At 49.7% G+C, this 23,861-nt stretch overlaps 1 protein-coding gene and 1 long non-coding RNA gene across 6 annotated transcripts in view; both read left to right on the forward strand.

The window, feature by feature from the left end:
- CTIF (cap binding complex dependent translation initiation factor) overlaps nucleotides 1-8,792 on the forward strand; it is a 143,658-nt gene extending 134,866 nt beyond the window's left edge. For all 5 annotated transcript variants that reach the window (XM_030004352.2, XM_030004351.2, XM_030004353.2 and 2 more), the window contains 2 exons: nucleotides 2,333-2,386; nucleotides 4,192-8,792. In XM_030004352.2, coding sequence (XP_029860212.1) covers nucleotides 2,333-2,386; nucleotides 4,192-4,407 — 270 coding nt within the window. In that variant the 3' untranslated portion in view covers nucleotides 4,408-8,792. The remainder of the gene's footprint in view (nucleotides 1-2,332; nucleotides 2,387-4,191) is intronic.
- Nucleotides 8,793-17,111: 8,319 nt separating this feature from the next.
- On the forward strand, nucleotides 17,112-20,057 carry LOC115337165. Its single transcript, XR_003922042.1, has 2 exons — nucleotides 17,112-17,340; nucleotides 19,650-20,057. It is a non-coding gene; the product is annotated as an uncharacterized LOC115337165 (long non-coding RNA).
- The last annotated feature ends 3,804 nt before the right edge of the window (nucleotides 20,058-23,861 follow it).

Raw genomic sequence — 23,861 nt, forward strand, 5'->3', positions numbered from 1 at the left:
TGAGGTCCAGGAGGGCAGCGTGCAGGCAGAGGGTGCCTGCCCAAGTCTGGGGGTAGGATATAGTCGCGGTTTCATCATGGGTAGGTAAGACTATTCCTCATTAGCCAAATACCTGAGCATTGACAGTGACATAGTCATCCTCACCATCGCCTTTTGAGGTAGGGAAGCGTGTCCCAACTCTGCAGGTAGGAAGATGGGGCAAGGAAAGCCCAAGTGAAGTTGCAGCCATTCCCTGACCACGTATCCCTGGCAGAGAGCAGGATCATCAAGGAGACCACGGCAGAGGAAGGGCTGGAATTGGGCCATGATAGGTCCTTCCTGATCAATCCTAACTCCGCTTTTCTTGCTTTAATTTTCACATTATGTTCTTCACTAAAGAATAGCAAAAATAGGAAAGGTGAATATACATTTAATTTGCAGCCCTGCTTCATGCCATGCTTATGAGCTAAATACCCCAGGAGTGAATTTCTGGACTACTGCCTGTTTATGTTTCCCCCTAATTGATATTTTTTTTCTTTGTTGTTGTTGGGTTTAAAATAATCTCATGGGTTTTTTGCGAAGAATCTGTGAACTGTTTGTGAGAACTTACCTCAGAGCATGTGGCTTGGGCTTAACTAACATTTCCCAAACAGCTCGGCAGAAAGATAAACTGGGGAGGGGGGGAACTGTTGCATATCTTCAAAACCCCGGCTGAACCTTTGGCTAATGCGAGATAAAAACCGATGGACCGCATGCTCATTGAGATGCTGTAAACATCGTCTTCAAAGCAAACAAACTGCTGTCTGCTGAAAACAGAAGAGGGTGAAGACAAAACTTTGAGAGCAATAATAATTCCTTGAATTACCCCTTTTTTTCCTAGCTATTTTCCAGCAGTTGTGGAGCTGGTAAACAAATAAGCATTTATTTGTAAAGGAAAGGAAACATGAAAAAATGAGTGGGAAGGAGAGATGATAAGGCTGAGAATCAGAATTGTGATTTTAACTAAAAGATGGGACTTTGGACCACATTTAGTTATGCTGGGCAATTTTTATATCGGCAGTTTTAATGAGTCCAACCACTTTTCCAACGTTTGCCTTTCCCTGCTGAATTTCAGATACTAATGAAGCCATTTTTCCCAATTTTTTCTCCTTTTTCTCAGTGTTCAGTGCATGCTCTCAGCTCCCCACTGTGCACAGGGATTAGCTCAGGGCCAGCAGGGTTTGTTCAACCCAAGGTGCCGGAGTGGAAGTGGTCGTAGTTTCAAGTATTGCCAGCATTTGTAATTTTATCAGCCACCTCATGGTACAGTGTTTTTCATAATGCTCCAGCTCACTTTGTTGGCTGATTGAGAATCTCAGTATTTTATCTACTTGAAAAACAGCTAGAACAACTGTGCTTTCTCTTGTGGTTTTAGCAAAATACCTGAAACAGCATCTTTGTGTGCATGGCAAAGTCATCATAAAGATGAAAACAAAGAAAAATGTGTATTTTTGATCTGGTTTCAAGGGTCCTTGCTTGTGGTTTCAAGGTTTGTGGGGTGAGACGTGCTGAGCTCCTACACTTTGCCATTGCCAGGTAGAACTGTTGACCCTCACTGCACGCCCTGAGTCTGAACCGAGAGGGGCAAGCATCTTCCTTCACCATCCCATGCCACGCACAGGAACATTTTGGATCTCTCTTGAAAGTTGCTTGTGCTTACAAGCTCATGTTTGTAATACAAAGTTCATGGAGAGCAGAGCAGGGTTGGAGTTGGTGCACCTAAGACACCATAGTTTCGCTGCAACCCATTGCACTTGCACCACTGCATCATCAGTCTAGAAGGAGCCGTATTAATTACGGTGTATTGGATGTAACGCTCTCCCATCAGGTAATTTTGTGGCTGTTAGAAGTGTCCCCATGAGGATGGAGAGGTTTGGTGGTGGGTGGCTGCCTCTTGGGCAGAGCCCTTCCCTTCCAAACAGCCACTCCCAGGGCCGTGCTGCTCGAATGTTGTCGTCTGATGGTTGTATTTAGTCGCTGTGTACGTGAAACAAGTGCATTTTCTCGTTGCCTGCCGTGGGATAAAAAAAGCAATGTAACCTAAATAAAATCTATTTTGAAAGTTGTTAATCTAATTTCTCTATATTCTGCCCCGCTTGCTCTCTCTCAGCAGTGGATAAGCTGCTGATACCCTTTACCCTGCATTTTATCACTGTTGATCTTAATTTTTTGTGTCGATAATCTCTTTCCTCCCCTCTTCCTGTCCTGGAAGTGGCAAAAGCCAAGCCGGACGAAGAGATGGAAGAAAGGTCGTAAGGGAGGAGGAGGAGGAGGTCATGCATTTCTCACTGCCTCTCTCTTCTCTCTTTTGTAGTTGTTGCAATCTCAGGATGTGAAGGAAGACGCTGTGCTTTGCTGCTCCATGGAGGTAGGGAAGCACCTGCACCACCCACCCTGGTCCTTATTGCTTTGCCCCTTCTGTCCTTGGCTATGCACGTGTCAAGCAACTATTAGATGTTTCCAAACCCAAACAGCCGTGTTGCCTCTTTGCATTATAGAACCATAGAATAGTTTGGGTTGGAAGGGAACTTTGAAGGTCATCTCATCCAACCCCCTGCCATGAGCAGGGACACCTTCCACTAGATCAGGTTGCTCAGAGCCCCGTCCAACCTGACCTGGAATGTTCCCAGGGATGGGGCATCTACCACCTCTCTGGGAAACCTCTTCCGGTGCCTCACCACCCTCATCGTAAGACATTTCTTCCTTCTATCTAGTCTGAATCTCCCCTCTTTTAGTTTGAAGCCATTACCCCTTGTCCTATCACTACAGACCCTACTAAAAACTCTGTCCCCATATTTCTTCTAAGCCCCCTTTAAGTATTGAAAGGCTGCAATAAGGTGTCCCCGGAGCCTTCTCTTCTCCAGGCTGAACAACCCCAACTCTGTCAGCCTGTCCTCATAGGAGAGGTGCTTCAGCCCCCTGATCATCTTCGTGTCCTCTTCTGGACACGCTCCAACAGGTCCAAGTCCTTCTCATGTTGGGGGCCCCAGAGCTGGATGCGGTACTGCAGGTGGGCTCTCACCAGAGCGGAATAAATAAGACATCACCATGAGATAAGAGATGGCCCTTGAGAGTCTATCACTGGACTTTTGATGCATGTAAATGGATGCAAAAAGTTTGGTAGCTGGGCCCCATCACAAAATTATATCATCCTGGTTCCTTCAAATCTCACCCTGCATTTATTTTTTAAGCACAAAACCACCTGTATTGGAGCAAAAGCTGCCCTGTGGCTCACACGGAGAGGTTTGCTGTGCTCAGCAGCAGCTTTGCAGAGAAATGCTGGTACAAATATAGCAGAGTTTCATTAGTTTCGCTTTTGGGAAGTGATTGGCCTGTGGGGATGGATGCTTTCCTTGCAGAGAGCGGTTGAAATTGCGGCCTGAATGGTTGAAATTCAGCAAAGCAACAGGCAACCAAGGACGAGTTTGAATTTTTAAGGTTAGGACTTTGGGAAGCTCTGCGTTCAAGCCCCACGAGCCTTCCATGATGATGGACTCATTGCTGTCCACTCCAAGCTTGGATCTTCTCCTCTGTGGGACCACCTAGGGCTTATGCTGCTCCATGGAGGCTCTCCAAGGAGTAATTGTTTTAAAAAACCCTTGGCTGTCCTCAGAGAAGCGGCACGACGGGTATAAATGCAGATCTCGGCAGGGCAGGATTTGTTATGCATACAGGAGGGCTCTGCTTATTCCGATTAATGACTGGGAGTCACTGACAACTGTGAATCAGCGAGTAAATGAAGGGCCAGGTAGAAGGCAGGAATACCACATCACAGCCTGCACTTTGTTTTGACAATAGGATGATTTTTAGGTGGGATTTTTTTTTTTTTTTTTTTTCCAAAGCAATCCAGCTTTGCCGCCTTTGAAGTCAGTGGGAGCTGAACCATTCGCTCCTCCAGCAGCCCGGCACGGATGCTTTTGAAAACCTCGCCCTTCGTGTTCAGCTCTTGGAGCCTGCTGCCGGGTGGTTTTGATTTTCAAAAGCCACGACGCCTTTAACCTTGCCTGTTCGCCCTGCCGCACCGAGCAGGGGAGAATTGGAGGGATGGAGGTTGTCTGTGAAAGCCGGCGAGGTGTTTTAATATCATAGAATGATAGAATCGTAGAATATCTCAAGTTGGAAGGGACCCATAAGGATCAATATGCCATGGTTGACCCCTTCTTCTTCTGACAGCTGCAGAGCACCGGCCGGCTGCTGGAAGAGCAGCTGCCCGAGATGATGACGGAGCTGTTGGCGATAGCACGCGACAAGATGCTGTGTCCCTCCGAGTCCATGCTGACGCGGTCCCTGCTGCTGGAGGTCATCGAGCTGCACGCCAACAACTGGAACCCCCTGACGCCCACCATCACGCAGTACTACAACAAGACCATCCAAAAACTGACGGCTTGAGGGGCAGGGCAAGGTGGGGTGGGAAGGGACGAGAAGAAGACATGCACCTTGACGGGATCCAGCAAGAGGTTTTCCGATTTAAATCCCCCAGCAGACCAAACCCCAGCATGCTCGAGAATACGTTCGTGGGGTGGGGAGGGAGAAGCATGTTTCTTTTTCAGCTGCGTTGCCAAGTGCCACCCCTCTTCCCCGCCGTGGTTTTGTTTTAGGGGTTTCTTTTTCTGAACACATTGCTCAAGCAGCAGCAACGCATCCCGCCGGGTTATTGTTTGGCTTTCGAAAGAAGATGGAGAATTTGGAAAAAAAAAAAAAAAAAAAAAAACCCCGAATCCAAGTGGGGGCTAGTATTGTTTTCACGCCGTCCTCCTGCCTTGCCCCGGCCAACTGGCAGGAGACAGCAGGCAGCAGATGTCTCGGGAGGACAAAGCCAGACACACACTACACCAGACGCTCATAATTGATGGCTTTTGTCGAGCGGGGCTTGCGTTAGGTTCCCCCCCCCTCTCTTGTCTTCGACTTTCTGTGTGTCCCCCCTATTCGCCACCCCTTCGAAAGCAGATCGGAGAGCGGGATGACTTTCTTATTTGCACTGGGTTTTCTTTTTCTTGAGCGTTTGTATTTTCTTCTTATTTTATTGTATCGTTGAACGGACAATTGCGAGCAGCTCGGAGACGAGGAAAGCAACGCCTTCCCGCGAGCTGACTAATGGTTTACGTGAAGATGCTGAAGCAGAAGGAGTATTTTAAAGGAGTCCAAAAGCCACTGCAGAAGTAACGTAGCCACCATCGTCTTGCCAGTAAACTCCTCGATGGATTGAGAAACATGTCCTCTGAGCTGGGAGCTCTAAGAAACAGGGGATTCTGTGGCTCTTGCTGTTCAAGTCGCCGTTATCCCTCAGCCACTATAGCCCATCTATCTTTTTTGTAATATTTTTTTTTGTTTCCATTGAAGGAGTGCTTTATTGTAATTACTGTCATGGTTGTAATTATACATTTAAATCCAGGCCTGTTATAGTCGGGCCTAATAATGTACAGGGCGAGGGAGAAATGAAGGTTTGATGTTCTTCTTTGGAGACTGGGAAAGAGAAGACAAGATGTGAATAGCAAAAAGGAGGAAAAAAGAAGAGGAAAAAAAATAGGAAAAGCCAAAAATAGAGGTTTTGAGCCTGGCTTCTAACTAGCTGAATTTGCTATCCAGTGTTTCTAGGTGTGCGGTGTGCAGGAGTGGCTCTGTCCCGTGGTCGGTGTAAGTGGCACCGTGTCCTCAAGGGATGGGTGATGTGTTCAGCGGAGGAGAGTTTGCTCAGGGATCCCTGGGTTGCTCTGGGATCCCCAGGTTGCTCCATGCTGGAGCATCCCGAGGGAGAGAGCGGCTGCAGGGGGGGGTGATGCCGAGATGCCACGTGGGCGAGGAAATGCCCGGAGGGTTAGGAGGCTGGTATGGAGGGACGCAGCACACCATTGCATCGCTCCCCGAATCATGAACAAGACTTGGTGGTCTCCTTATTTGCTTGCTAGCGATGCTTTTACCTGCTAAATCACTTCTGGTGCTTATTTTGGTGAAGACTAATGGGGGTGCAAGCTGCCCCGTCCCATCTGCACAGTGGAAGAGAAGCCAAGGAAGGCACGATGCCGGCAGCCCGTCCTGTTTTCATCCCATTTTTCAGTTTACTTTCCCAGTGATAAGAAGAGCATTTATGCCGCAGTGCCGGCATGCACGGATCCCGGACCAGGCAAGCGGGGTCTCATCTCAGCAGCTCAAACCCATTTTTCCAAGCGAAACGTTGAATTTCTGGTGGCTTGTAGAGAAGAGATTTCACCCCAACCTCTTTGGATGTGCAGTATGTTCTCGGGTGCCTTATGAATGTGTTGGTCTGTCCGCGATGGGGAGGAAGCTTTCGCTGCAAAAATACAAAGGGCAGGAATTTTCAGCAGAAAATGCATTGCAGGAGACAAGAGTCCTGATGCTGCGGTTCAATATTATTTGAATTTTCTTCTGGTTGGCTGCTGATGCGGTTTCTAATCTGCACATGGAGCAAGAGGAGCAAGCTGGAAACAGGAGCTTCAATTTTCCTGTCTACCCAGAAAGCAGCAAAATTATTGCTGGATGCGTTGGGCTTGTCTAGGAAAATTAATTTCTGCTTCATGAATTGAAGCCTGGGAGCTTCGCATGGTGACGGCGCCTTGCTTTGGGTCAGCTTTGTTAGTAGCAATGGGGTTTGATAGTATTAATGAGTAGCTGAACTTGATTAAGGCAGCAAAGCCCATCAGTATTACAAGGCTCAGGGTTGCGCCCGTTGCTCTTGGCTTTTCCTGCTCCCTGATTTCTCAGGGAGCAGAGGAGAAGGGGATTTAACACCCATTGCAGCACGCCCAGGCACAGCATTAGTCTTCTGGGAGAAGACCTGAAAATGAGTTTTGTCTTGATTTTTTTTTTTTTTAAAGAACAGAAAAGTCCTCTAACGGAGGCACAGCCTGATCAGTCAGGGTGCCAGGGATCCTGCCGGCAGCGATCCAGACCACCGCTCCGGCCCCTGCAGCATCTCCCTTCCCCTTCCCCCAGAATTTGCTCTCGGGGTGTAGTGAAAAAGAAAAAAAAAACAAAACAGAAAAACCCAGAGAATTGGAGATATTGCTTCTAAAAACCTGAATTTTCACCCATCAGTGCATCAGGAGGCATTCAGAGGCAAAGTGTAAGCCACGTGGCAGTATTTGTGCGTAAGCATTTCCCTACCCCTACCAGCCATGAGGCTTTATTCAGTTTTCCTGTCGGGGTGCAATCCTGCAACCCCCACCAACCAGGCTTTGCCCTTGACTTTTCCCCTCCAACACCAGGATTTCTCCCACCGAAGAACTTTTATGTGAAATCTGTCGGGTTTTTAATGTCTTGCCATTTATCTCCGCTATTAATGTACATTCATCCAGCCATTAACCGCTTTGGTACGTCAGTTGCTCCGTTGATACGAGAATCAAAATGTTGACCCAAAACGGGTTTTTTTCCCCAAAATTACGTGCTGCCAATGGTATCTTTCTGAAGTCTGTCAGTAGGAGGTCGGTGGGCACGTGGCATCATTAACCACGGTACCGTGTTGGGAAAAGAGGTACCAGGAGGTCATTTGGTGGGGCAGGATGGGGGACAGCACTGGGACATTTTTGGGATTCCTGGTGAGAGCACCTAGGGATGTCATCGAATATTTTCTTCTCTTTTTTTGGCTTTCTTTAGAAACAGTCGCCAAAGAGTGTAATTCTACAATGTGCATTTTTGAAGGTGTGAAGCCACTGGCTACATCTCCCCGAATTAGCCAGATTTGATCTTCGCTGCTCAATAAAACTATCCGCTTGGGGTTTTAATATATTTTCCCCATACGGCTACATCAGCAAAGGGGAAAGTAACCTCCTTGGGCCAAATATGTGTGGGGCCAAACCTCGGGCTGGTGTAAAGGCGAGTGTCTGAAGCATTTGCCGAGGAGCGATGCTCTGCACCGCCGCCGTGCCGGTCCCCCTCGGATGCAGAGCAGGTTTGCCGGCTCCCTGCCAGACTCCCCAGCATCTAATTCACCACATTCACGGTGAAATTCTTTCCAAACTGAGGTTTTTTGCTACCCGCCAAGTGATTTGCTCGGTTTCCCCATGAGGGATTTCACCCCTCTTTGGAGAAGTCTCATGTATATGGAGGTGAAACAAAAATGGGGAAGAAAAGGGAAAAGTAAGCGATTTGCCTAGTTCCCCTCTTCCCCAAAGGAGATTAATTAGTATCTATTCTTAGCATGATTGATGGCTTTGAAGGAAAACTTGTCAGAATAACTTATGATTTATTTTCATGCTTATTTTTATAACATCCCTCACTTGGAAGTCTCTCAAAATCTTAAACACGATTTTTATTTTTTTTTCCCCCGCTGGATATTTTATGGCTTTACACTAATTTTGCTCTTCTTGGTGTTAGCTATTAGCCAGTCCCGGTGATACTTTTAGTATTTTTTCAGGAGAAATGACACTAAGGGTTGCGAAGTCCACTGTCGATAGCCAAGGGAGCTGCGGTGTCCTGCAGAACATGGAGTTGAATGCTAGTAATTCTTTTTTTTTTTTTTTAATGTATTTATTTGCATTTGAAAAAGCGACATTTTTAATTTAATCATATTTGTTAAACTAAGCGCTTTAAAAACAAATTTAAAAAATTTAAAAAAAAAGGAAGAAGGTTTTGGGGAGAATAAAGACTAGATATTCATACTAGAGAAAACATGAACTCATCGTTTTCAGCGTTTCAGAGACTGTTAAAACAAGGGAGCTAATAACTCTTTGTGGCAATTCAGTCTTTGTTTATAGAACATCCAGACCCACTGTATGCTATAAAATGCATCATCTGAGTAATAAATGTTTAAAGCTTGACATTTCCCCATCGTTTTGTGGGTACGCGCTATCACTTGTGCTGGTCTGGGAGAGACCCTTCTTTTGTTTAGGATGGAAAAAAAGGAAGATATGGGGCGGGGAGGGGAAAAATCCCTAATGGTGTCTGCTTGGAAATGTAGCAGAGGGACTGATCCTTCCCTCTGTGGGAATGGCTCATCCCATGCTCCGGGCGCCGGGTGGGATGCTGCGCAGTGTTGCAGCTCCGGTTGGAGTTGGTCCGTCTCCCCGTCACTTCTCATGGGGGTGAGGATGAAGCCCATGGGAGCGGTGTAAAGGGCTAGGAGGTCCATGGGTGATGGATTGGGCTGGATCTCCTGGCTCTGTCTCCCCAGCCAGCCGCTCCCCTGCTCCCCAGCCTCTGTCCTAAAGGAATTGCCCACCTATTTATGTCCTACCTTGGCTGGACGTGGGTGCCTATTGGAGAATCCCCCGTTTATCACATCCATTTCACCCAACGCTACAGCACACAGCAGCAACGAGGGCTCGCAAACCACTTCTGCCTTTTACCGCGTTCGACCTCCTTTTAAAAAAAAAAACTTTAAAAAAGCAGTTTTTCTAAGAAGTCTCCTCTGGAAAACCCTTCTCTAGCCCAAGCCAATTAATTTTTGGCTAATTGAAATGTGTGCATTGGCCTGGGAAGCCATGCATGTCACTGGAGGTGAGCGGTTTGTGCCTGTGCGTCATCGGGCTCCGGCCAGAAAATTAGCGGTGAAACGGTTCCCACTTTTGAAGAAGTAGTCTTGCAAAATGCCATCCGTGACCACGTGTGTGTGCTCGGAGCTCACTGCAACGCAGCCGAGCTGCAAAATAAATATGAAAAGGAGGTGGAAGAAGGTGGGGCCGTGGCAGAGGGATCCCCGTGGCTGGCTGGGGCTTCAGCTCATTGCTGTAAGGCCATGAAGAAATAGATGAAGTGTTACGATGAGGTGCAGGCCACTTGCAACCAGTGCAAGTCACCCACTGCTCCACGCAACCCCGTATCTGCTCAGGGAAAGAGCCTTGGGTTAATTAAATGCTTCCTGACTTGTGCTGCTGGCTTTCGGGATCATCTCCTCTTGTATCTCCTAGAAGCTAGATATTAACCTCAAAGTCCATGCAAAGCATTTTATATGAGTTAGTTAAACTCAGTTTGCCCAAAAGCTCACTTTTTCTGCTCTTCTACCTGCAGTCGAGGTCTCAGCCATCATAAGCAACATCCGCGTTGGTAAATTAGGCATAGCCAAGGTCAGGTGGTGGAGGGTGACCCACGTCCTTAATGGCACTGAGTCGATCCATGACGCTTGCTTTCCTTTGTCATAACCCCTTGTGTTTTATTTGCCCCCGAAAGCCCATTTCTGGTGCAGCTCCCCGGTGCGGCACGCCCAGGCTGGGTCCCCTGCCCAGGGGACAACGGTGTCCCCACACCCGATCTTTTCTGTACTGCCACAAAAAGTAGATGACGTGACCTACCAAGCAGCGTTACGCGTGATGTGGGGCATCACCTGATCCATCCTTCTGCCCCAAAGCAGGACCAACCGCACCAGCGCCCTTCCTGGGGCAGTTTGTCCAACCTGCTCATAAAACGTCTGGTGAGGGAGGGCAGATCGCCCATTGCATCCCCAAAATGTCTTGTGATGGACAAGGGGGTCATTCCTGGATGTTTGCGTAGGGCTATAAATTAGAAATATATAAACCCCCTGTTCAGTCCTTCGGACAATCACCAGACATTGCTTTGGGTTATTTTGGTGATAGCACAGGGAAAAACAATAACCTGGTTTGTGACATCTACCGCTGAAAAGCTGACCCAGTATGAACTGGTTTTGTCGTGTTATTTCTAATTATTCCTGGGTCCTACCCGTAGTTTCTGTTGCTGCATCAACTGGGTGGGAGAAGGTTTTGCAGTGAGACAAATCACTGCTGGTGGGTAAATGAAGTATAAACCCATCCAAATCTCTCCTCCAAAGCCACCCTTTCCATGGATCCATCCCTAAACATCCCCATCAACCGCCCCAACCTACAGCCAGACCCTACAGCTCCAGGGTGTGCTGGAGCTGAATTTCGGCTTGTTCCACCAAATCAAGGTTGTGAGCATCTGGACCAGCTTCAGAAAGAGCTCATCAACACTGGAGTTGGGCTGGGAGCAGCCAAGCCAAGAGCGGGGATGGTCTCTGGGCCCTGGGACCACTGAAATACATTAAATGAGAAAATAACCTGCGGTAAACATAAGATTTTGGATTAAATGGATCGTCATTGCAGCAGATCTGAAGCTTTCAAGATGCAGGAATATTTCTGTGAATTCGTCGTGGCTGCCAAAACCCCAGACAGCAGCAAATAAAGAAACCCCAGGAATCAGAGTAAGTTTGCTTGGCTTTCCTAAAACACGGCAAACTGGCAAATAGCCGGGCTGTTCCCCTCTTCCAGCGGCTCCACTTCTAATAGTGAATAATAAGCAGAGTTTTTAAATGCTTATGCTGGTGGCAAAATGGGTAACAAAGATAAATCCTAAGTGACAAAGTACGTTCACACTTAATGTAACAGCATTGCTGCCGTGTTTGCAAGATGAACTGTAGCTTAAATGATTATTGCTTGGGGTGCAACAAGAAGAACAGTGATATTAAAACAGTAATGCACATTACAGGACTATATGGCCTCTTCCTTTTGGATCCTATGTTGCGATCACTGATTATAAAGCCAGAGACTTCTGTGGCTACATAAATGTGACTACTGAGCCTAGCTTTATGTCTATCCTACTCCTCAGGACTTCTCTGAATTAATTCCTAGAGCCAGATTTCTGCAAAAAAGATCCCATCCTTGGGCTATAAATTAATGATTTAAACATTTCCAGGGATGCAGACTCTGCCTGGAACTCTTGGAGAGTTGCTGTGGTTATCCTTGCTGTTAAAGATGAGCGCAGGGCCTCAAGGATGGATGGTCCCAGGGCAGGCAACCAAAACGGAGCCTTCTTGGGGAGGTTTGGCTTCCTCCGTCCCATGCAAAGGCATCGCTCCCCTCGGAGCTGCAGCCTTCGAGGGGGGTTAGCGGCATTGCGAAGGGCAAAGCGTTGGTGGGTTGGATGCTAAGCCGATGCCTCATCCCATGCCGGATCAAAGCTGGCTAACCATTTCCCACCAGTTGTAGCCATGCCACAGAGTTAATGGGGAAAAAAATGCGAAGCGCCTCTCAAGAGAAATGCCGAGATTTCAGAATTCCATTCTGTCCTAAATTGTCCGAGTTTTTCACCGAAGCATTTTGTTTCAATGTATGTTATGTTGCTGTAGCAATAACATTTAAACAAAGTGCTTGGACTTTATTAGCACAGACCTTTTCAGTAACTTCCCGTAGACCTTTCCCATCAAAAGTTTCCACTTTGGGAAAGCGACGCCGGGAGGTGGCAAAGGTCTGATGGAAGCAATCACCTGCCAGAGGGAAATGCTTTGGCATTTAATGTCTGTCCCCACGCGTGTCGGTCTTAGACGTCCAAACACATGACATGAACATGCCAAGACGGGGAGGGAGCTGCACAGACCCCGCTGGTGCTGCTGGTGACCCCACGGCAGTCATTGATGGTGGAGCTGTAGAGAAGAAACCAGGTCCTGGAGCAGATGAGTGCCTTGGCAACTGGTGGAGATGTGGTGAGTAGAGCCAGCTGAGGAACTGACCTGCAGCGAGTGTCTGCATGTGCGTGAGAGGTGGAGAAAGCGGTCCGTGAGATTCCCTGGTGTCTAGGACCTGTGCAAAGTCCAAATGGGTGGTCATGGAGACCATTTCCACACTTCTGCAGGCAGCACCGAGCGTGGGTTTTACTTGGGGGATGCTTGGAGGTACCAGTGGGATCCCCAGGCTTCCTGATCCAAGAGACAAATCCCGTCGGCTTTTGCTTCACCCATGCACCAGAGAGGAGTTCCTTCTGGCTGTCGTGCTATGCGTGGAGATGGGGAACAAGCAGCTCGCTGCTACCTTTAAAAATAATAATAGTGAGCTCTGCAGGAGCCTGGGCTTCCTTGGCACACAGTCCGGTGCTCCGGCATCAGATGTGCAACTCCCTGTGCAGGATCCGGAGCCAGGATGCCGGGCACAAGGGGGACAGGAGCAGCGTCAGCCTGACGTGCCGTGGTCAGGCATCGGCTGAGCTGGCGGTTCCCCAGGTCCCATGTGTCAACCACAGCCAAATTATCTGTCATTGGCACTTTTTTGTCCATAGGATAAAACCTGGAAAAAATCCTGATTGGCGTTTGCTACTCCCCGCCTTGGTAACAACTCCTGAATCCTCGTGGTTGTCCTACAGCTTGGAGCTATCATGGGGAGGGAGAAATCTTCCTGTGTGCTGTCCAGCCGTGCTCCAGAGCTGCAGATCTGCCTCACTGCAGGTGAGTGTGTCCCAAACAGGTCCCAGCACTGGTGCCAAGGGGAAATTTGTGTTTTAATGCACTGCAGAAGGGCCCCTAGCAATGGGATGGAGCCAGTCTCCTGGAGGTTTGTCCCCTCCAGCAGCCTTGCAGGACCATCCTCTTCACCTACAATCATCTCCTCTCCAAACCTCCTGGGCAATCAGGGACCATTGCTGGGACTTGGCCCTCCCAAAACCTCCCAGCCCAACCCTTGACCCTACAGAAACCTCCAGGCATTCCTCCTCGTCCATCAGCCCCGTGGACAGAGAAGCAACACCACATCTCCCAGTAGTTATTGCCACCTGCACGCTGGGGTGAGAAGAGCACCCTTCAAGCTCAGAGATCAATTTTGAAATTACATTTTTTGATATTTTAAAATGTTGAGCTCCAAAAGATCTCAAATTCACCTTTCAAAGCAAGTCTGGAAGAGGCCAGATTCGGTAAATCGGCGGCTACGCAGCATGAGGGTGGGAGAAAAAGCTGCGTCAGGAGATGGGTTACCAAAAACCTGTCTGGTGGTAATTACACATGTCGTCTGATGAAAAACTGGTTTGAGGGCAAATGCTGTAAAATATTGCTCTGGGGAGAGAAGGATGACAAAGGTTGTGAAATCCAGTTCGTGGATTATTTTACAGCTAAGGTAACTTCTATCCCTAGGGCTGTATTTTACAACTCATGCGAGAAATCAAACCCCAGTTCGCAGGTCTGCTCTGCTCTTCTTTTAAAGCACAAAAATGCGGCGTATTTGCTAGAAAACAAGGGTTTGTGCTGATTTTCTAAAGATAAATGCAGTCTCGTTTGGGGGGGGCAGTGAAGCATTTGGGAGAGGGATTGGGTTGCATGTGGAGACTGCAAGTGGTTTTTACAATCATTGAATGGACATATCCTCCTGTATATATTCTTTATATAAAATTGCATTTCTTTTGTTTTTGTGAGCACTTAAAAGTGCTGCTGCGGGGGCTCTCCCGGGGGGGGGCTAAGCCCAAATAACCCAGCTCTGCTGCAGCCCAATTTACCCATTTTTTTCCCCCATTTGCTCTCTGTCCTGTAACTTAAATTTCCCTTTGCTCCCTCTGTGTTTGCAGACAGGGCTCCTTCCCCTCTCCACCTCTGTGCTGTCGCCTTTGGCCACCTCACCTCCCTTTCCACAGGCGAGGATGTCTCCTCCTCGGGGATGACGAGTTGTCCTTGTGCCGGTCCCCATCTGCACTCACCTTTTTGGGGACAGGTGACTATACCTGTCCCCTGCAGTTCCCATTTATATCCCCAGCACCTTGCACAAGGCTTTTCTCTCTTTTTAGCACTTAGAATAGAATCGTAGAATCATTAAGTTTGGAAAAGACCTCTAAGATCATCAAGTCCAACCGTCAACCCAACACCACCATGCCCACTAAACCATGTCCTGAAGTGCCGCGTCTACGTGTTTTTTGAACACCTCCAGGGATAGGGACTCCACTTTCTGCTGCTGCAAACACTTTACTGGTGGAATTTTGGGATGCAAACCTAGCACACCCCGGGCAATCACCACCACCCGTGTGCATCGATGTCACCCATGGAAATGCTGCGAGGAGGTTGCAGGGAGCCTCATATCCCCCTGCTCCTCCATGCGCAATCCATCGCCTCCCAATTCCTCCCCTAATTACCCTCTCCTCCACCTAATTGCCCCTGGTGATGCTGGATCAAAGCACCCCTCCAAAGGGAAGCAATGAAAAAAAAAAAACAACCCAGAGGAGCCCTGAGCAAAGGCAAATCCAACAGCCATCATCACGCGGAGACGTGGCCCTGGCTGGACACAGCAGGGGACAACCAGCCCCGTGGGATGGCGATGCACCATGGTCACCTCCAGGAGATGCTGGACGTGGCAGCTGGTGGGCAGAGGGGTTTTGGGGACACCCAGGGGGGCTGGCAGAGGGGCGAGGGTCAGGGCTGGTTTACCCCCACGGCGCCGCTCCTGAGCCTATTTTCTGGTGGGAACCATCGGGATAAAATTAGAAGTAGGTTGAACTTTATCTACAACTTGAACTGAGGCTGAACTCAGCCCTATTTTGTTTTGGTTTTTCCAAGTTCGTAAGAGTTCATGGGGAGGGAGGCAAGAGGAGGGGGGGGCACTGGATGATTTTTTTTTTTTTAACTTGCTCTTTCTGTGATTTTGCTGGAGTTTGACTGCCTCATCTGCTTAGAAAGGCTCTTCTCGCAGTATTTCCAGTTCGAGGTGGTGATGAGGTGGCTCATATACTGCCACAGGCATCTATTTCGTCTCAGATATTTGGGCTTGGGGTAATGCAGTGCTGACCAAGCCTTCCCTGTGCCACCTTTAGCTCAGCCCTGGGTCTGTCCCAGCCGAGGATGGGAAGGCAAAGGGGAAAACCGGAGTGGTTTTGGTGGGGACCACGCTGTGCGAAAGCACCACAGTACTCCGCACTGGGGATGCTGCGAGGGCTTTTTGGCACGGTTTTGTCCCGTGCCAACTAGGTGGGCCTCCAGGCAACCTTCCAACATCTCCGAGGGGCTCATATGGACCTGACGCTACTCCTAATCCTCAGTTTTCATGTGGCCACCCCATAGCGGAGATGAATTTGCTCACCTGGACGCGCGCCAAGGGACCTGGGAGCCGGACCCGTGTTCCATGTCCCTGACCCACCGTGGGTTGTGCAAGCTGCTGGCACCCACGCGAAGGCGTGTGGGTGGTGTAGAGAGCACGTACGGGGCTGTGCACCTCCCTGGGGGGGGTGACGGTCCCCCCTGGGCCATGGGAGCTGGTGCAAGCAGCAGCACAAGGACACGGTGGTGGAGGTTTCCCATCGGACCCCTAGCAGAACTGCAAAGGGACAAATGCCACCGCATCACTCCTGGGCAAGTTGTGTTTCCCAATAAGTCCATCATCTCTTCCCAGAACAGATGGGAGACTTTTACCGTGTGGTTATTTCACCTCCTAAATTACTCAACAGTTAGTAGAAACTTTACCAAAACGGACCTTCTAATTTTAACAAAGATGCCTCCTAGATCACTGACAAATTTAGGGAATGCACAGGGCAGACTCATTTCCTGGAATAGGAGCTACTGGAGAAAAAGTCCCTCCAGGCTGGCTCCTAACTATGACACATTTGATAGCCATTCAAGGACTACTGGGAAACATGTGTCATTTGTCTCCGTGAAGCTTCAGACAGAGTTTCATCATCAAGTCTGACTGCTCCGTGAAATAAAACCGGCTAATATCTACTAGCAGCAATACAAGCTCTCTGGTGTTTGCGTAGGATGCATCACGAGGGAGATTCCCCCACCCCAGGTTTTATATATGGGTGCAAAGCGGCTTTATCCCTATTGCACCTTGTTTTCTTTCCTCCTCGCTGGGTGACCTGCGTTGTCCCACGAAGGGTGGCACAGGCTGTGGGTGTGCCCGAGCCGCCGGGACTATCAATGAACTTTGGCACCTTAAACCATGGAAAACCCGACGTGTCGGAGGGAGGGATAGGTGCCTGGCGTCCAGGAGATCGGATTGCCCCGGGGGATTTGCTGGGAGTCCCATGACGAGCCTGGAAGGGAGCCCAGACGGCAGGGCACCGCCGCGCTTTCCACCCAGGGCACTCAGCCGGGGTCTTCAGAGGACAACTGGTGGCCTCTGTCCCTTACTGTCACCCTTGTGTGTGCAAACCCTAACCCCACATCAGCCCAAGGGCTCGCCGGGGGCCGAGGGGGGGGGGATTTGTACCCTACCACAAGGGACAACCTATGCGTGGGACGAGGGCGCACAGCGGCGGGTTGCCCTGGTGCGAATCCCTCCCGCGTTTGCATCGCTGGTCCCACGGGGCCGTACCTGGACTTACCTACAAGGGGTATTTACCACGGCTTGACCCACAGCGCTCACCCCACGGGCAGTTCCCCGACCTTGCTACCTCAGGGTGGGTTTTTTTTTTTTTTAGGACAAGTCTTGATCTCCAGCCATGACCCACTTTCCTGCGCTGCTTCGGGTGCGTGAGCTGCCCTGTTCGCTCCCAGTTCACGGGAGCTGCCGCTTCGGCCGCCAGCATCGTCCATCCTCCCCAACCTCGCAGGGTCGTCCCAGCTCCTCGGGGTCCCTCGCCGCTTTGTTCCGAGGTGTCAGATAGGATCTCAGCGCCGGCTGTTTTGCAGGCAGATGAGGAATCCAGCACTGCAGAAGGGTTGGTTTTTTTTTTTTTTAATCTCACCCATCTCAGCTCCGCCGTCCCTGCGATCTGTTTCTAGGATTCCTTGCCCAAGTGCTCCGTCTCCAGGAAACGCCGTTATCAGCCTCCCCCATCGGCCGCTCCATTTCGAGCTCCCCACCTCGCTCCCGGGGCGCCCGTTCCCAATCCAATTTCTACTGGAAGCAGATAAGGCAGAGGAAGGAGATAAGGGCTGGCCGGCAGCCTGGTCACCCTGCTTGCTGTCCCTCCTCAACTTGCAAGGGACAGATGTCAGTGCAAGGGGGGGGACACCGTCGGAGTGGTACTTGCAGCCCCTGTGGATGGTGGATGGGCACAGCGTGGGCAGCCCGAGGTCCCCAGTCCTTTGGGACAGCGGGGTGACACCGGGACCGAAGTTTTTGGGGGAGATTGGGGTGATGCATTCACCCGTTTTGGGTGTGCGCACCCAAAACCGGCCATTCACAATAATATACAGGGAGAGGGTTCAAGTTCAGGCTGGACTAAGCGGGCTTTTGCATCGCTCAGTCCTTCATCCCTGTGCACGCTGCAGCGTGAGGGTTTTCATCCCTTTTCTCCCCAAAAGCTCCAGCTCAACCTCACACCTCTTTTCCTAAGCACCCCCTTTGCACCCATCTCCTTCCCTCCTCTGCAAAACCAAAACCCGGCCAGATTAGTGAGAAAAAAAAATAAAATAGGTGGACGTGATGGTTAGGGACCACCCATTTAGTCTCCCAGCTGGTCAGTGACAGCTGCCTGGTGAATGCCTTTAATTAAAACTAAATGGTTAATAGGAAGCTGAGCAAAGGTCTCCCGCTTGGCTCCCGACGCAGGTGCCAATGGAAATCGTGCCGAGGGCTGAAGTGCTCAGTGTCGTAACAGCCAGCCTCCGCCATGTCCCTTTGCCAGGCCACTAATGTCACCGCAAAATCTTGCTCCCAAATACTGCTGCCCTGGTGCAGATTAACCTACGTTTCTGAGGTGGGACATCCCCATGGGCATCCCTCCATCCATGGACCCCTTTCCAAAAGGGGCTCTTGTCTCCGACCCACAGTTTTGGTAGGAAATGGTTTTTTTAAGCCTGAGGCAAGTTATATTTTGACTGTTGTCCATTTGTGAACAAAAAAAAAAAAAAAAAAAAAAGGAATTACCCAATACAGAGCAGTTTCCCAAGGTTGAGAAGCAGGAGGATGGAAGTAATAATTAATCGGCAGCGGCTGGCGGGGGCTTTGCTCACCTAAACCAGCCTGGTCTAAGGGTCACTTCACAAACGTACCTGGAACTTAAAAAAGAAAAGATCTTGGCCTGAGGGAGGGAGAAAGAGGGGGGGGGGAAGAGGAGGAAGGTGAAGCAAGGAGTGAGAAAACCACCAGGATCCCTCAGGAAAAGTCATGCCTCCTCCCCAGCCCTCTACTCCCCCCGTTTCCCTAATGCCTGAACGCCTTCTCCCTCTCACGTAATGGGCTCACAGGACACGACTAAGCATCTCAGAGGCCCAAACTCCCTTGGGATCAGCCGCCCCTTCCCAGATCCCACTGATTTGCTCCGGCAAGCAGGGCTTTGGGGGCAGTTCACTGCTCTGCCCATCATTAACGGCGGTGTCTCTACTCCAGAACGATGTCCGCTCCGTGGACACCTCATCTCCTGCCACCTCTTTAAGCAATGGTAGGCTTGAAACTGAGCCTCAGAAAGGTGGATTCGGGATCATCACCCTTGATGGAGCGGACACCATTAAATGCTGCTGAAGACGCACTTAGATGTATTTTAGTGTGTATTTTAGTCTCAAATGGCCTGAATTAAAATCTGCAGGAGACTAAATGGAGCTCTTTGACCAAAACCTCTGCAAAGCATGCAGACATCTCCCCCAAAACCATACCTTCCAAGCAGGAAAAAAAAAAAAAAAGCACTGTGTTGTTTTTGCATTCAAAACACCCTTAGCAGATACGCAGTGCACGCACAACAATTCGCTGCTTTATTGTACAGATCCCAGGCCAGGTCTTCAACTGGAAAAAATATTTCTAGCTGCGTGTGTTTGCGTAGGGCTGGACGTTTTTATTCTAGCGGGGGGTCTGACGTCCTCTGTCTGAAACGGAAACCCGCTGTGCACTGATGGCTGTTGCTTATCTCACTGGTGATGCTGTTTCTGCAGTTCCAGGGTCCTTATCTTCAGCGGAGTCAACTGTATACTCAGAGCTAATTGCAATAAATAACGCAAAATACTTTTTCTTATCAAAACGCCTTTGTGGAGAAAAAACATCATTTGAAAACAGATAAAAAGTGGTGTTCTTGTCCCCGCTTTCATTTAGCGCCTGGCCTGGCTGCTGTTCTCCTCCCTGCCTAGCACAAATCTGGGGACTTCACCCTGATTTTCCACGGGACCCTGCAAGTCGGGACTGGACCGGTCCAGGGATTCCCCAAAACCATGTAGACCTCAGAGGAACCACAAATTTCTGGTGCGTGTTTCACACCTCTTTGGGAGCGGGGTCCTCAAGCATGTCTGAGCGACGGTTGGCAAGTCTGGAAACCGCTGCGCTGGTTCTCGTTAAAACCCTCCGAGCTCCCTATGGTCCTATTGCAATTTGGTGCCGAGAATAACTGCTCTTAACACACCCATCCCTCACCTCTGCAAAGCCATAAAGAGCTGGCAGATGGCTGGACAACAGCTATTATATTCTATAATAATGAGAAGAATAAAGATATTATAATAAATAGCATTTACCTGAATAAGTAATGTCTAATGAATGCTAGATAATGATTTAGTAATAAAGGTGGTGAACGAGTAATAGAGGGAGTCTGGAGGAGAGCGTGTAAAGTGCTTAGAAAATTAAAAGATATCCCAAAAAGGAAGCCTGAAGGACCTGGGGTTGTTTAGTCTAGAGGAGAAAAAACAGTGAGGGGACATAGTAAATCGTAAAATATAGCTACCGAGAGAAAGGAAATAAACTCTTCATAATCACAGAAGAAGGGCTAAGAAGTCATGGGCTTAAACTGCAGGAAGGAAGATGCAGCCGGGGTGACGGAGGGCAGTTTGCCAGCGGAGGGGATAATTAAGGCCTGGAAAAATTGCCTGGAAAAATAGTCGAGTTGCTTTTAAGATTTTTAAGAACAGGTTGGAAAAACACCGATCACAGGTGGTTTAAGGATAGCTGAATTGCCCTTGGGTTTAGGGGTAGATTAGCTGATTTTCAGTGCTCTCTTCCAGCCCCATTTTCTATTACTCAGTTTATTTTTCTTCCTTGATTGGGTTGCATTTTGAAATTTAAGGAAATGTCTCACTTCTTTAGCATTTTTCTCCCTTGTCTGCAGACCGGTCTTCCTGCAGGGAAGACATCTTCTCCTCCAGCAAGGCTAACAAATCTCCAAAGGACACACAGCCCGCACACGCAGGGGACCAAAAAACCTACAGCAGAGATTACTAATGGCAAACCCCAGGGATTTAGTAGACATTATTCCAGATATTTAAGGTCCAATGCTGAACAGATGGGAACTCGGTTCCTAAAATGTCATCTTTCGGAGAGACGTAACCAGTACCAACCCCGAGTGCGGGAGACGAAGACTTGTTTCCACAAGATGTTATGTATCTGTCGATAGCGCGGGCTCTTGCGTTCCTGGCACAGATAAAGACCAGCGTAAGCGTGATAAATCCTTTTGATGTTCTTCAAGCTTAAGCTCCAAGGACAGACAAAATGATAGTAAGATGGTGATGAAGAAAAAGCAGACCGTGCTTTACATCTCAGAGCTTTTTACGGAGGAGACATGTGGCATGGAGAAACGCTCCGAATAAAGCTGGGTCTGGAGAGCCTCGGCTTGGGAAGGTCCCAAAAATGAATGAGGTTTTAAGGAGGGGTTACAAGATGAGGGTGAGCAGGGAGCGGTTAGGAGGAATTTTAATTAACATCAGCGTTTGCAATGTTATTTAATAAGGTCCAAAAAACATCTGAGAGCAATGAAAGCTGAAACCAGCATTTTTGGAGCAAACGGAGGCAACCGTGGGGCTGGGGGAGCAGGGTTGTCTTCCCGGGGGACGAGGGGCACCTGAAGAGGTGGCAGCTCCTGGGGAGAGAAAAGCTCCGAGAGGTGGTTTTGGGGGACTGCTGGGTCAAACAGCCCTGGGATGAGAGATGCCCCGTGCGTGCTGGCTCCTGGGGCTGTGCGCAGCGCAGGGGCAGCACCGGCCACCCGAGGTGGCATTTAGGGAGGTAGGAGACCAGCAGCATCAGAAACCGCGGTCCTTTTGGGGCCCAGGCACCCCCCCCCCCCCAGCCGAGGTGCCGGCTGCGTTGAGGGTCTGCTGCCTGGATTAAGCACCCCGCAGAAGCAGTCGAGCCCCCGCATTTGCGAAGGGATGCCAACGCAGGCGCGGAACGGAGGAAGCCAACCTCGGTGAAGGCAAGGCGGTGATGATAGATGGGCGCCCAGATTTGTGGCACGAGGGTCGGGGGACAACCACGAGACTACGGCAGCGGTGCAGGGGAACAGTGACCACACACCACGCGAGTCCATCACGCCTCCCACGAGAAGCTTTTCCCCCCGCCCCCGCCCCGGGACCCCGGCACAGGTTTTGGCCCCAGTGGAGAGGACGCTGTGGACCACGGTGGAATCCGCCAGCCCGAATAAACCCGACAGTGAGCACGGGAGAGGAGGCCAGGCTGGGCTGTGCACGGCACGCAGCGCGCCAGCCTCGACCGCTCAGGCTCTCCCCGTGCCCGAACTTGTCGATGGGGTTGTTCAGAGCGATGACATAATTACGGTTTCAATCGCAGATTAATAAGAAGTGGGGGTTTTTTTTTTAGCAAACTCTGAAGCATGCCTGAACTGGAAGGGCATTTCACCTCCCCGCTGCCTGGGACCCGAGGGTGCCATACCCTCTTTGATGTCTCCTGGCGTGGAGGTTTTACAAACACCGGCAGCGGCGGCGGCAGCACTAATGTGCCTGCTGCAACTACCCTTCCCATGGCTCTTTCTCCTTTGGAAGCCACGCAGCTTTCATCTCCAGCGCTCGGTTGGGCAACGGGTGTATAAATAGACTGGGGAGAAGCCATCACCAGCCTCTAAAATAAACAATTTCTGCTGGTGGAGGAAAGTCATTCCAGATGCCGTCGCAGGGGCTGATAACTGGGATGAAGGGGAAACTGAGGCAGGAGCAGCTTGCCCGAGGTCGTTCAGAGCGTTTCTGTGATGTGACACGCTTAGGGATGCATCCGAAAGGCTGCAGCAGTGGGAGGAACTGGCAGAGCGAGGCTACCATGGACCACGGGCCATGGACCACTACGTAACCATGAGATGCGAGGGAGAGATCACGCCCATGGGCCGGATACCAAAAGCCAAGCTCAAAGTCCAGCTTTTAGGGTTCTGGGCCAGACCCTGAGATACAACCACTTTAAACCACAGAGGGGCAGAAATTTGTTGCTTCAGGAGATGATGGCTATGAAGGATATATCCATATCCAATGTGACTTCTTGTCTCTGTGTAAGGTCTCCCATTTTTTCTTCCTCCCCCATCACTCAGCCCAGCGCAGCTCCCTTGGACAAGGTGAATCTCTCATATCATTCAGGTTAGGAGGTTTCCGTGCCTGATGGAGAAGCTTTTGTCATGTCAAGCCTGAGGGTGTCCCTCAGCTACTCCCAGCAGGAGTCCCAGAGCCCAGCCATGCCCTGCCAACCATTTAAAAAAAAAAAAAAAATCACAGAGATCCTCAGGCTGACTTAAAACTCCGGATAGCTCCTAATAACCTTTTTTTTTTTTTTCTCACCCATCCAGCCTCTGAGTTCTCAGCCTGCACTTTTTAAATTTCTCCCGCCGTTGGAGTACTTTAAAAGCTTTCAGCTTTTTCATGTCCCCACAGGTCCTGGAGCTCTCAGATGCTTGTCAGCCTCTGGTAGACACCCAGGAGCCACCAAGCAGAGCCCACGGGTGGGAGGGAACGCTGCACGGAGCTTAAAAAAGCAGCTGAGACTTTGGGGCAGAAACACGTGACTGAGATTTGCTCTTCCCTTTGGTTTCCTGCATTTCGTGTAGACCATCTCCACTTCCAGGCCCATTTTAGACATTCCTCGGATTCTGCCTTATCATTATCCTGTGCCCCTTATTGCTTCAGCTGACGTTGTTTAGCTGGACTGTCCATCTCCACTGGAAGGAGGTGAACTTATTTGAAGCTTCTGAGCTCTTGAACACCAAAATTGCCCTGTCTCCGTCTCCCTGGAGTTTCCCAAGCTATGAGCAGGTCTGTATCTGGAGATTGGTTTCCTGTAACAAAGCAGGTCCCTATCTAGAGATCTGTTTTCCTGCAACAAAAATATGCCCCAGGTGAGAAATTTGCCTCCTGAACTCAGCGTGACCTCCAAGAGCTGAAATGCTTTGGATTAGGAGCATCGGGGTTGACTGTGCTGAAAATCAATCCAACCCCGGAGCCGCGGTGCCAAGAGTCGTGATGCATCCCTGCAAAAGACCTCAAAAGTCCCAAGAAATGTTGTTTTTATAGGATACCCACTGTGGTAGGGCCTGCTAGTGGTCCAGCC

This window comes from Aquila chrysaetos, chromosome Z (assembly GCF_900496995.4).
Source record: "Aquila chrysaetos chrysaetos chromosome Z, bAquChr1.4, whole genome shotgun sequence".
Taxonomy (NCBI): domain Eukaryota; kingdom Metazoa; phylum Chordata; class Aves; order Accipitriformes; family Accipitridae; genus Aquila; species Aquila chrysaetos.